This window comes from Brachionichthys hirsutus, chromosome 11, assembly GCF_040956055.1.
Source record: "Brachionichthys hirsutus isolate HB-005 chromosome 11, CSIRO-AGI_Bhir_v1, whole genome shotgun sequence".
NCBI classification, from domain to species: Eukaryota; Metazoa; Chordata; class Actinopteri; order Lophiiformes; family Brachionichthyidae; genus Brachionichthys; species Brachionichthys hirsutus.
Genome location: NC_090907.1, coordinates 13159690 through 13173918, shown reverse-complemented (window position 1 = coordinate 13173918; position 14229 = coordinate 13159690). Strand labels below are relative to the sequence as shown.

The 14229-nt window shown below is 46.5% G+C and overlaps 2 protein-coding genes across 2 annotated transcripts in view; one reads left to right on the top strand and one right to left on the bottom strand.

Moving 5' to 3' along the window:
- Nucleotides 1-9141: 9141 nt before the first annotated feature.
- Nucleotides 9142-14129, bottom strand: LOC137901853 (SPARC-related modular calcium-binding protein 1-like; the record flags this gene model as incomplete). The annotated part of the gene is made up of 9 exons (XM_068745898.1): nt 9142-9478; nt 10653-10746; nt 10881-10954; nt 11929-12121; nt 12476-12556; nt 13118-13168; nt 13458-13505; nt 13614-13847; nt 13961-14129. Coding segments are annotated over 9 exons (1281 nt in total), but the record flags the coding sequence as incomplete, so codon positions are not given.
- Nucleotides 14130-14199: 70 nt separating this feature from the next.
- The window catches only part of LOC137901794 (WD repeat-containing protein 20-like), a 1806-nt gene continuing 1776 nt past the window's right edge, over nt 14200-14229 (top strand). Inside the window, exon 1 of the mRNA XM_068745835.1 lies at nt 14200-14212. Within this exon, the coding sequence (XP_068601936.1) occupies nt 14200-14212 (13 nt within the window). The remainder of the gene's footprint in view (nt 14213-14229) is intronic.

The window sequence follows — 14229 nt, the reverse complement described above, 5'->3', positions numbered from 1 at the left end:
GAAGAGGACTAAGGCAGCGCAGAGGACAAAGTGGTGGAGGCTGAAGAACAAATCAGGAAGTGCAGAAGTGTATACAGGAAAATAGGTAAGTTAAGAAGAAGTGGGACATTGAGAGGACAGAAGAGAGTAAACAGGAGTACAGGGAGATGAGACGCAAGGCAAAGGTCAAACAGAGGTCATATGATGACCTGTATGCAGGTTAGATAGTAAAGAGGGAGAGAAGGATCTGAACAGGCTGGAAGGACAGAGAGACAGAGACAGGAAGGATGTTCAGCATGTTAGAGTGATGAAGAGTAGAGACAGGAAGGATGTTCAGCATGTTAGAGTGATGAAGAGTAGAGACAGGAAGGATGTTCAGCATGTTAGTGATGAAGAGTAGAGACAGGAAGGATGTTCAGCATGTTAGAGTGATGAAGAGTAGAGACAGGAAGGATGTTCAGCATGTTAGTGATGAAGAGTAGAGACAGGAAGGATGTTCAGCATGTTAGAGTGATGAGGAGTAGAGACAGGAAGGATGTTCAGCATGTTAGTGATGAAGAGTAGAGACAGGAAGGATGTTCAGCATGTTATAGTGATGAAGAGTAGAGACAGGAAGGATGTTCAGCATGTTAGAGCGATGAAGAGTAGAGACAGGAAGGATGTTCAGCATGTTAGAGTGATGAAGAGTAGAGACAGGAAGGATGTTCAGCATGTTAGAGTGATGAAGAGTAGAGACAGGAAGGATGTTCAGCATGTTAGAGTGATGAAGAGTAGAGACAGGAAGGATGTTCAGCATGTTAGAGTGATGAAGAGTAGAGATGAAGGTGTTGACAGAGGCCAGTCGTGTGTAGGAAGATGGAAGAAGTATTTAGAGGAATTAATGAATGAGGAATATGAGAGAGAACAAAGGGGAGGAGAGGAACCTGTTGTGGACCAGGAAGTGATGAAGATTAGCAGGAGAGAAGTTAAAAAGGTGATGAAGAGGATGAAGAATGGGAAGGCAGTTGGTCCGGATGACATACCTGTGGAGGTATGGAAGTGTCTAGGAGAGGAAGCTGTAGAGTTTAACGGGGTTGTTTAATACAATTCTAGAGGGGAAGAAGATGAGAGAACAGTGAAGCTACAAGGACTAGACGTAAAGAAGGGAGAGGACTTCAGGTACCTCGGGTCAACAGAGCAGAGTGATGGAGAGAATGTGGAAAGGAGGTGAAGAATCGTGTGCAGGCAGGCTGGAACGGGGGAGAAAAGAATCAGGTGTGCTCTGCGATAGGACGAAGGGACAGGTCTACAAGACAGTGGTGAGGACAGCCATGATGGACGGCTTAGAGACAGTGGTGAGGACAGCCATGATGGACGGCTTAGAGACAGTGGTGAGGACAGACATGATGGACGGCTGAGACAGTGGTGAGGACAGACATGATGGACGGCTCAGAGACAGTGGTGAGGACAGCCATGATGGACGGCTTAGAGACAGTGGTGAGGACAGCCATGATGGACGGCTTAGAGACAGTGGTGAGGACAGCCATGATGGACGGCTCAGAGACAGTGGTGAGGACAGCCATGATGGACGGCTTAGAGACAGTGGTGAGGACAGCCATGATGGACGGCTTAGAGACAGTGGTGAGGACAGCCATGATGGACGGCTGAGAGACAGTGGTGAGGACAGACATGATGGACGGCTTAGAGACAGTGGTGAGGACAGCCATGATGGACGGCTTAGAGACAGTGGTGAGGACAGCCATGATGGACGGCTCAGAGACAGTGGTGAGGACAGCCATGATGGACGGCTCAGAGACAGTGGTGAGGACAGCCATGATGGACGGCTTAGAGACAGTGGTGAGGACAGACATGATGGACGGCTTAGAGACAGTGGTGAGGACAGACATGATGGACGGCTTAGAGACAGTGGTGAGGACAGCCATGATGGACGGCTTAGAGACAGTGGTGAGGACAGACATGATGGACGGCTGAGACAGTGGTGAGGACAGACATGATGGACGGCTCAGAGACAGTGGTGAGGACAGCCATGATGGACGGCTTAGAGACAGTGGTGAGGACAGCCATGATGGACGGCTTAGAGACAGTGGTGAGGACAGCCATGATGGACGGCTCAGAGACAGTGGTGAGGACAGCCATGATGGACGGCTTAGAGACAGTGGTGAGGACAGCCATGATGGACGGCTTAGAGACAGTGGTGAGGACAGACATGATGGACGGCTGAGAGACAGTGGTGAGGACAGCCATGATGGACGGCTTAGAGACAGTGGTGAGGACAGCCATGATGGACGGCTTAGAGACAGTGGTGAGGACAGCCATGATGGACGGCTTAGAGACAGTGGTGAGGACAGCCATGATGGACGGCTCAGAGACAGTGGTGAGGACAGCCATGATGGACGGCTTAGAGACAGTGGTGAGGACAGCCATGATGGACGGCTTAGAGACAGTGGTGAGGACAGCCATGATGGACGGCTGAGAGACAGTGGTGAGGACAGACATGATGGACGGCTTAGAGACAGTGGTGAGGACAGCCATGATGGACGGCTTAGAGACAGTGGTGAGGACAGCCATGATGGACGGCTCAGAGACAGTGGTGAGGACAGCCATGATGGACGGCTCAGAGACAGTGGTGAGGACAGCCATGATGGACGGCTTAGAGACAGTGGTGAGGACAGACATGATGGATGGCTTAGAGACAGTGGTGAGGACAGACATGATGGACGGCTTAGAGACAGTGGTGAGGACAGACATGATGGACGGCTTAGAGACAGTGGTGAGGACAGCCATGATGGACGGCTTAGAGACAGTGGTGAGGACAGCCATGATGGACGGCTCAGAGACAGTGGTGAGGACAGCCATGATGGACGGCTCAGAGACAGTGGTGAGGACAACCATGATGGACGGCTCAGAGACAGTGGTGAGGACAGCCATGATGGACGGCTCAGAGACAGTGGTGAGGACAACCATGATGGACGGCTTAGAGACAGTGGTGAGGACAGCCATGATGGACGGCTTAGAGACAGTGTCTCTGAGGAAAAGACAGGAGGCGGAGCTAGAAGTGGAGGAGATGAAGATGCTGAGGTTCTCCTTGGGAGGGACCAGGTTGGACAGGATTAGAAATGAGACAACAAGAGGGACAGTGAAGGTTAGACGTTTTGGAGACAAGGTCAGAGAGACCAGACTTTGATGGTTTGGACATGTCCAGAGGAGAGACAGGGACTATATCGGTAGAAGGATGCTGAGGATGGAGCTGCCAGGGAACAGGACTAGAGGACGACCCAGGAGAAGAGACATGGACGTAGTGAGGGAGGACATGAGAGTGGCTGGTGTTGGGGAGGACGATGCAAAGGACAGGGTGAAGTGGAGAAGGTTCATTTTCTGTGGCGACCCCTCAGGGGACAAGAAGGAAGTGCAGGAGTAGTATCTTGAAAACAGGGCTCTCTGTGATGATGATGATGATGATGATGAATTATTAGATAGAATGTTAGAGTACAAGTAGAGTCAAACAGTAGCATGTATTACAGTCCAAGTACAGTCACACAGTAGCATGTATTACAGTACAAGTACAGTCACACAGTAGCATGTATTACAGTACAAGTACAGTCACACAGTAGCATGTATTACAGTACAAGTACAGTCACACAGTAGCATGTATTACAGTACAAGTACAGTCACACAGTAGCATGTATTACAGTACAAGTACAGTCACACAGTAGCATGTATTACAGTACAAGTACAGTCACACAGTAGCATGTATCTAAGAGGAGCATTTCCAAAAAGCCCTTGCGGTCTCGTTTTTCCGTTGAAAGTCCTTCGTACATAAATCAACATTTAACAATACAAATAAAACTAATATTAAATTACTCAATTGATGCAAAATAACAATAAATTACAAAGACACTTAATACGTACAACGTAGGTGGACAGAAAAAGGGGGGGGGGGGGGGTTGATCCGGAGACAGTCGTGATGACTATCTCCGTCTCTGCCAGCCTGAAAGGTGCACCTTTAGGGCCATTTTGAAGGAGGCCAGTGAACTGAAGATAAAGTGAGGGGGAAATGGCAGGTATGGATTGTACTGGATGAATTATGGATTAATCCCTACAATGTCCTGGGGAAGCACCGTGTGCTTTTGTGTGTGTGTGTGTGTGTGTGTGTGTGTGCGTGTGTGTGTGTGTGCGTGTGTGTGTCCCTGATCGAAGGGCCTTGACAGATTAATGTTCTTGTCTGACTTGGCTGCATTTGGAGAGTTGCCTTCACCCTTGGACAAATACACAAGCAGACTCACACAGCATCACGCAGCTCCGGTAATCATTCAAAAGCTGCTCATCTATCATTCGTATTAGCACGGCTAAACAATCTGCTGCATCTTAGGCTTTCATTCTGGTGAACTCTACGAGCAGGCAGTGTCTGGCTGTTCTGTTCTGGTCAGTATGATTAGGGCGTGTCTGGGGAGCGACGTGTTTGTGGAAAGGCTGCCCTGGCCGGCTGCTGGTGCTGCTTCCCTGGAGCCAGAGCGCCATCTGCTGGTATCAGGTACGCCGCCTGTGAGGCCGCTGAAAGGACAGGGCGGGGTCGGACGATTGTAGGATTGACTGATTAACAACAGCTCTCAGGTTGTGAGTGTTTGACGAGTCCAGGGAAGAAGCTGTTTTATTGTGCGGATGGTCGAAACACAGCGAGTTGTGTCTGGACTCAGCGGCAGATGGAATGAGACGCAGCGGATAAAGAAGCTTAGTGTGATCAGACCTCCCAGATTTGACCATTCAGCCGCGAATCCCGCCGGAACAAATGAACAGAATCTGACACAATCTTATCCTTGGTCTTAAAAATTAGTTTTGAAATCTTAAACCTGGGTCATAAAATGTAAATATTAAATCAACAGAAAAAGACATTGATGCTTTGTTATGACTGTGAATTGATCATCTTTGATTACAGACGAGGCAGCATGGTGGCGCAGTGGGTATCGCTGTTGCCTCAAAGCAAGAAGGCTTCTGGTTTGATTCTAATCTGGGCTGAGTTTGTATGTTCTGTCCAGCTTCCTCCCAGCTCCAAAAACTTGTCCACGGGTGTGTGTGTGTGTGTGTGTGTGTGTGTGTGTGCATGAGTGATTGTCTGTCTATGTCTGGCCCTGTGATGAACTGGTGACGCATCAGGGGTGTACCCCCCGCCTCTCGTCCTGGGACAGAATTCAGCAACTCCCACGACCCGCAAGACGGATAAAGCGACTGCAGAAGAAGAAGATGGAAAAAGGAAACCGGACCGAGCTTTCCAAGCCTGTGGAGAACAATTCCGTCTTTTTTTTTTTTTTGCTATTTCAGTGTAAACTTAAATGGGGACTGAGAAAACGAGTCATCGCTCTTCTGAACCAGTTCTTTTCCATTGTATGTCAACGCCATGCTGTTAAATGCAGTGCTCAATCGATTCGGGAGTCAAATAATAAAATAACGATGAAACACTCACTTTCCCGTGTTTCTACACTATTCTGGTGGGTCCTGATCAACCCAAAACAATAAATAAACCATCCAGTCAATCTTTCGTAGTCTGTAATCACCTCCTAAAACGCGTCTGGCAGAAACCCCTCCCCTTCTGACGTCAGGAGGGGGAAACGTGCACATGCGTGCGCTCTCTTCACCGTCAAGGTGAAAAGGAAGCTGACCCAAAATGTGAAGCTCTCCATTTACCGGTTGATCTCCGTTCCTACCCTCACCTGAGGTCACGACCTTTGGGGAGTGACCCAAAGAACAAGGTCGCGTGTGAAAGCTGCTGAAATGAGCTTCCTCCGTGGGATGACAGTGGGAGACTCCGGACACAAAGACACTCCCTCAGAGCGTTTCTCCGCTACTCTCAGGCTGCTAGCGGCTTGAAGATGGACGGATGTTTCAAAGCATTTTTATTCTGTCCTTATTGCCGTTATCGCACCGTGTGTGTGTGTGTGTGTGTGTGTATAGGTGTGTGTGTGTGTGTGTGTGCTTGTAGAGACACTCTCCCCCTGACTTCGGGCCGCACGTCTAGCTCTCCCTCTGTCTCCTGCATGAGTCGAAGAAGAAGTGCAGAGTGGATAAAGTTGATTTTTGTGGTAATGTTCCGGTGAAAATTGACAAAAATGTTTTTGTGTGTGTTACCATGGTAGCGCTGCTGCGCGCCTGCTCGCTATGAACGTACTTTTGCTTCCGGGTTTAGAGCATTTCTGACAGAGCAGCTTGAGACAGAAACGAGGGACGCTGTCCTGCAGCATCTGTTTGAGACAGAAATGAGGGACGCTGTCCTGCAGCATCTGTTTGAGACAGAAATGAGGGACGCTGTCCTGCAGCGTCTGTTTGAGACAGAAATGAGGGACGCTGTCCTGCAGCATCTGTTTGAGACAGAAATGAGGGACGCTGTCCTGCAGCATCTGTTTGATACAGAAATGAGGGACGCTGTCCTGCAGCATCTGTTTGAGACAGAAATGAGGGACGCTGTCCTGCAGCATCTGTTTGCTGTTTGGACCAAAGACTGGCACAGATATTTCATACAAGTACCTGAGAACTGCGTTAACTTGTGGAAAAAGGGCAGAATATGTCTCCTTTAAGTACATGGATTTTTTTTCTCACCCTGCAGGAAATGGCAGGCAGCAGCCATGTTGACTTCTCTAATCCTCCAATCCTACGCAGCCACAGTGATGACTCTGGGCAGCGGATAAAGATCTCTGGGAAACAATGATCAGCTAACTGTTCTGAGAGCGGCTGCGCCTTGTCATTTCTGTTTATCTGTTTATCTGTGTACAGCAGCTGTTGCTGGGGCAACCATCAACCTTTCTATGAGACTGAACAAATGATCTGGCAATCATTCGTCAACACTTAAAATCAAAACTGCAAATAATTTTCACAGAATCTCTGCTGAGATGAATGAAAAGGAATTTATTATTAAAATCATGTTTATGAAATTCCGGGAATCAAAAATTGGAAATTACCTTCATGTTTTTGACTTTTCATGGGAAAGTAACAATCAACAAACAACTTTGGGTCATAGAAAATACTGTTGGCATATACATCGTCTAAAACATAGGTTTATAAAATAAAACATTAAACATGGTCAAAATATGTTACATTTTTATATCATCAATACGCATATAAAATATGTAAAAGGGGTATAAAACCGAGGATGCATGGAGGGAAGACATTTAGACGAGGGAAAGACCAACGATAACAAAGAACGATGTGAGGATGCATGCAACCTGGAGACGGAGAATGAACAAGGAGAAAATAATTAGAAGAAGGGATGCCATATTAAAGAGGGGGGGGGGGGGGGGGGGGCGATGAATCAGAATGGTGAAACAAATGAGATTAGATGGCCGAGTGTGCATGTCTGCAAAAGTACCGAAGCTTCCTTTCAGCCGCAGGTGCTATTTGTGTCTCTTCTGTTGCTGCCCTGCAGCTTGTGGAGGCTGCAAATGGTGGTAAAACAACCAGGACAAAACAAATACTCACCTCGGACAAAGGGTGAGTATTTGTTTTGTTCAATCAGTGTCGATCAAAATCAACGTGAGTAAAATACATTTTCATGGTTTTAGGAATAAATAAATAGAACCTCAAATGATGACAGTGAAGTCATAGGCAAGTCGTTTCTGTTTTTTTGCTCTCTGTGGTGAACAAAGAATGAAAATAAATAATGATTATTAAGTGACCAGCTGATGCCAGACATCTCATACGCCGCTCTCCTCCCAATGATACGCCAAATAAAGACATGATGAACTCATAACAGGTGGCACAGGCCAACAAAAATGAACCGGTGAAACTTTGATGCCTCAAATTGTTCATAATTTACTTGAGAATGTTCAATATTTCTGGCATCACAGCTTAAACTCAGGTTTGAACTTTACAACCACAGACAATCAATGACAAGTAGAACAAATGTGACAATCCTGATCAACAGCAGTTCCATAAAAGTTCCTTTTTTGATCCCAGAAGTCAAAGTCAAAATCATTTACATTTGATCCTTTTTAACATGAACATAAAACACTGTTGTGTGCGGCTCTTAGGGATCTGAACAGCCTCTTTATGCTAGATATTTAGTAGAAGTCAGAAATGCCATAAATTGAAAAAAGACTCATTGTGCAAGGCAGGTGAGTCGTGTGAACCGGTGACCCACACACACACACTCGTAGGTTGCTGCACACACACAAACACACACTCTCCTCGAGCTGTCACAACTGTCTGCGGCTGCCTGATTAGCGAGCCGCTGTCACGGCCGAGCTGTGACTGATAGCTCGCTGACAAGCGGGCCATTTTCCTGCTGCACACACCTGTTTGGGTTCCCTAAAGGTACATAAACACCCAGACATTGGTGGGGGCAGCGTGTCTGGCAGCCGGCCTGAAAAGCTTGGCTCTCCTGGGATCAACAACCGGGAGGAAAAGACACGCTCCTCTCAGCCAGTGTGGGCTTCACTAATACTGCGAGTGTGTACATAAGACGCATGCTTAATGGCCTCATTTGGTGCACGGCTGTCTCACACACACACACACACGGCACATATCCTCAGACTCTGCGCTACCCAGTAGGGTCACGCTTTCTGCTCGACTACACATCTGGAATCAACAGTTTTTAACATGGAAAGCTGGTTGAAGGTGGACTCTGTCAACTTTGAATTCATCATCACGGAGGAATGTTCCACTCCGGCTCAGAAGTGAACTTGGACACGGATTTGAGTGCTCAGTCCTCGGTGAACACGTCAATGAGTCCCCTATAAACGCTGGGCTGAGGGACCAACACCCACCGGCTGTCTCTGGGTGTCCCGATGCTACAAGAGACTGCATCAGATGAATGCCTGTATTAAAGGCTGTATCGAGGCTTGTCTAGTTTATTCTTTCATTCAATAATGATTGGATTAGCATGGACAAGTTTTTACACATTGTTTTCACCATAAACTAATATAGCATATATCATAACTTGGAAATGTGTGTCAGGGGAAATAAATGACTTTGAAATTAGTCCAAATGTAAAATGCCGAGAGAAAAACACTGGGAGTGTGACGTACTTACCAAATAATGTGTTAGGTTTCACCACAGTCCTTTAAATGCTACACACACATTCCGTGTTTCAAGTCCATGAAGCGTCTTCATTTGAGCTGTGCGTGTTTGATTTTGGTTAAATAAAGGTTTAATGAAAACACACACCTGAGACCCGCATCAGAGGTCCAGGCACAGCCTGAGCTCCGGCAGCGTCAGGCCTCTGTCTCCATTCCCGTCACAGTATTGAGCGAACTTCTTGGCGCACCGTCGTGGCTTCAGCCTCCGTCGCAGGAACTGGCGGAGAGGTCGAGCCTCGCGCTCGCTTAGCATTCCGCTGGAGTCCAAGTCCAGCCGGCCAAAGTGCCACTGCAGCACCACCTCCGGCCCGGCGGACTCGACGGCCACGACAACAGAGGATGCAACTTTCGGAGGTGGGGAGGAGGACAATAATGAAGCAGGGCTTGAGGTGTTGAAAGACGGAGAGGGTGAGCTGGCAGGTGGCGTGAGGGAAGACCTGGCGGAGAGAGAACACAAGTAGAAATGAGTTCATCTCAAACCTCGTCTGCATTAGAATCTCCACAAAGCTGTCGATGGCTTTGAATCAGGTGCATCCAAGCATCAACCAAAGACGCAGTGCAATAAGTACAAACTCATTTTTCAGTTCTAAATATCAACGGCACTGTCCGTGCTCATCAGAATCATTGGAGTGAGTCCAGTAGTTTTTAAGATTCACTCTCAACGTACAGAAAATGTGAGTAAAGTCAGTTTCTCCTTCTAAAGCAGCACTCACAGAATCACTTCTGAACCCTTTGAATGCCTCTGAAACGGTATTTTATAGGAAATGAATCCATGCAGTTACGCAGCGTATTTCAGTGTTGGATGCAGCAACATTTTTGACTATTTTCATCCACAACCATAATTATTTTAAATGCATTCAGTGCTCAGCTTGGGAACAAAGCTTTCTAGTCAGCAGTGAAGGTGAGGAAGCTCCTTACCGCCTGCACCTTCTCCAAATATAACACTTCTGCTCCTGCAGGCTCGATGAATATAACAATAAGGGCAAGGCAGCCTGCTGAAAAACTAAATTGCTAGACACCTCATGGGTTCCTTATCAATTATACAGCCCAGAAGTCATTCATATGGAATACCAAAACAAAAGCAAACCCAGAATTTATTAAACAGCTAAAAAAAAGTGTCAGGAAGAAACCTGCCGTCTGCATGTGATTGGAGGACTGTCATCTCGCAGAACGAATCATCAGTCATACTAAAAAAATGTAATTTTAGGAGCTGGACGAGAGGTGAGACAGTCAATGAAGTCATAGCTGGTAAACTAAAAACAGAATGTGAAAACAGTGGAAGTCATGAATATGAAAGTGTGTGTGTGTTTATGGAAGAGAGAAGCAGAGTCGTGGGAGAACGATGATCAATGAAGCATGATTGGTTCTCATTTGGTATTCTGAGCAGCTCCACAGGCAAATTCAACGCATCCCTGGAAGTTCGACATGGAGCAGGTAATTAACTCCAATGGAAAATGTAGAGATCGTCTTTTACAATGAGAAAGCTTTGTCACGTTGTGAGACAGCTATTTATTTGTGCTTGATTTAATACAATATGTCTTCAGCCAGCGCGTTCTGGTCAGAGTGGCAGCCAAAAATATTATTCGTGTAAAAGCGCAGACGCAGACTCACTGGTTTGCACTCCGACTCCCAGCATGCTCTGCTTCCAGCTGCAGAGCTCTCATCAGACTCTGAAGGAACTTCTTCTTACGAGCTCCAGGACATCCTGAAGCAGACGAGGGAAGACTAACTCTGGATGTTCCTTTATTCTGCTGTTGCTTAGATTGCAACGACGATCAAAACAAAACAAAAAATGGAAAAAAAAAACAATGGTTAAAATAAAATGCTGGAAACGAGTACCTGGCAGCGGTTTTTCCTGGTGCCTCCTATCCGTCAACGCCTTCTCTGCTCCAGTGCAGTCTGGGATCTGATTCCTGCAATAATCAACATTACACTGAAGAATCAGTCGAATGCTAACTGTTCAGGTGTATGTAACGGTTATTTAAACTGCGTTCTTTGTTTTCTGAGCAGCATTTAAACTGAAAACCAGATGAAATATACTGTTTTAAACCTTCTGATGTTTTGTATTAGCATGAATAATGGCACTGTAAGCAGATATAGCTGTTTATTAATGATATGTTATAACAACAGTCATAAACAATACTGTCGCCGGTCAAAGACGTAGCCCAGTAAATAAGAAAATATTTTTAATAGCAGTTGTCATTGTACATTCGTAAAGGCGGGTGTGGGTCTCCTTTTTAAATGTGAATCCTCTATATATATATATATATATATAGAGAGAGAGAGAGAGAGAGAGAGTTTCCTTTCAAGGAATTCTCCCCTAGGGAGCACAGACAGTAATTGGTGTAAGGTGTGATGATTAAGATGAATTGTTTCTGTGTGTAATTATAACTTTGCCTCTATAAAGTAGTGAGGGAAGAGAAAAGCAAAGGAAGAAGTTGGAAGGCAGGATTCTAGCATCCCGCACGCAATCTCTTCTCCCATCTTCCATCAAGAAGGCGTTTTCAGAGGGTCCCGACTCCCAACGCACACATCACATTTCAGGGACAGTTTTTACCCCCAGGTAATCAGGCTACTGAAGCTCGCTCAGCTGGAAGGAGGGCCGAGCTTAGTTACTATATTTACTGTGCCTGGATGGTTGTTTTTTATGTTATTTATAGTTTTTCCTATTTATTGAACGGTGCTGAGAATGCCAAGGCAGTATTTCATTGCTGTGGTTCTTATCTGCTAATACGGTATGTAATAAACTTGAACTTGAAATTGGGAAGCGAAAAGAGAAAGAAATTAAGAGGAAAAAGAAAATGAGAGCAAACGACCAAGATGGCTGGATAGAGAAAAAGAAAGTCTGACGAGGCCTATAGATCTAAGTAATCAATGAACTGATCACCTTGCAGAGGTGCCTGGGAGAGGCCTACCACTGTCCACCCTGACACACCAGCAGTAGCGTGTAGCAGTGTGACACTGCACCGGGCTGTAGCGGCCGTCCGCGGTGCATTCTGGGACGAAACGCTCGTCCTGCCAGGACGAACGCGTCTGAGAGAGAAGCGACGTTCGCTCACGTTCACACGTCTGAGGATCGTCTGCAAACACAAACAAACAAAGATAGCAGAGCTTAAGAGCTTAAACCTTCAACAGAACCTTTGTGGCCTGGTTACTATTATTATTAGAGACATTACAACATTGTAAAAAGACATTTTCCTAATTGATTGTTCTTCACATTGATATAAATGAAGGGGGAGTCAAATATTTAAAAGGTTCTTCAATCTAATGGATGGTACATTATGTAAATGTAAACTCTGTGTACTTTATCTGTGAATGTATGTATCTGAATAATTACGGTAAGTTCAACTTTGCAACACAAAACAACATAGTTTTTCAAATACACACACACACACACGTGCATTTGCACATACACGTCAGACACTGATTCTTACCCGGGGGTCGTCTGACCGAGCGGTTTGCTCTGGAGTCAGAGTTCATCAGGATGGTGACCCAGAAAGGAGGAGCTGTCAGCGCTAGAAAATAGAATCTTACTGTCAAATGACTTCGTAGTCGCTCTAGAACGCTTCAGGAAGAGTCGCACAGAGAAAATCTGAACGTCAACATCAAAGACCGTCTGTGTCCAATGACCAGATACTCCCGCCACTGGAGAAGAGACATTTGTGAAGACATTTACGGTCTCTGATTGGTGAACGTGAGCAGCCTATCTTTTAATAATTGATTTATTGACTCAAATACAAGTTATAGATGGCTACTATCTATGTGTGTGTGATGGTCTGAAATGACATTCCTGGTGTTGTCAGCAGTTCCTGACATGCCAGTCGTTCTTGATCCAGTGGTGCCGACAGATAACGACTGCTGCTTGCTGTTTTTGAGGGGGAGGAGTTACCTGCCTAGGGACTGGGGATGTAAATTAGCATTTCTGCTAAAATCCGGCAAATTTACATCTATTAGATTTGTCTGATTAATGTGCACTGTCCCTATCAAATGAATGAATGAATATGCAAACGATAAATGTAGCGCTGAATGCTTATTACATGTACAAGGAGGTGTCAATACTGGAGATGCTTTGTCACCTGCAGTTTTTCTTATTGTGTCCAGTGTAGGCCCTGGGTCATCATTTTTATCTGGAACATAAAAGAATAAAACAATAATTAACGGGGGAAGGGGGGGGGGGGGTCCTGACAGACGAGGATAGGGTGTAAAGAATCAGATCGAAGAGGAGGAGACTAAAAAGAAAGATTTATTTTTGGAGTCTTGGAATCTGGAGTGTTCTCTGGACGCTGGGAAATTCCTGCAAGTACTGGCAGAGAAGCAATCAGTGTCATGTAAGGACAGTTCAGACCCCCCCCCCCCCACACACACACACACACACACAGAACCAACATTAAAGTGTTTGACTTGTTTATTCCTCACCTCGGACTGAGTCGACATCAGTGATCTGAACAAACTCGGAGACGTGATCTGTTCAAGGTTAAAACGTGAAACAGTTCCGTGAAGAGAATGCGCAGCATTTCCCCCAGAGAAGAAGAACAACACATGCAGCAAAGGTGTGATGAATTCACTTCTGACCGGTGCAGTTGGGGATCAAATGAAGGACTGAGGTGCCGCTGACAGGCTTGCCATCAGGCGTGGAGCACCAGCAGTATCCGGTCTGGTTGTGACACTGCACTGGAAGGAAGTGACCATCTGGATGACACTCTGGGACAAAGGTGGCTGCAGCCGAGCCAACGTGAGTACCGGCGTTACGGGCGCCGGCCTCCAGTGCCTTCGACTGGGCCAGCTGACATTTGGACAGACTAGGATCTACAACAAAAAGAGGACAGATGAGCTCCCGCGGCCACCGATGAGTCAGTTAACGTCTGAAGAACACGGGAATCATTCGCAGTGTGGTGACGATGCGCTGCGGAGGTGCGTACCTGAACAGTGTGCACGTGGAACGAGGCGGAGTTGTGTGTTGATGCATTGCGCCCTCTGGAAAGCGCACAGCGATTTATAAAGCCTTCCGTTACTGCCACACACCGCTCTGTGGCGCCCCCTCTGGCAGTCCAGGACACAACCGCGAGGCCACATGTTCTCTGTGATCAAGAAAGGCTACAAGCACAAACAACATTCTGGAATAACTTCGAAGCAGCTAATGGAAAGACGAATGCTCCCAATGAGTGCTACTCGTGGGCGACGGTGGCGC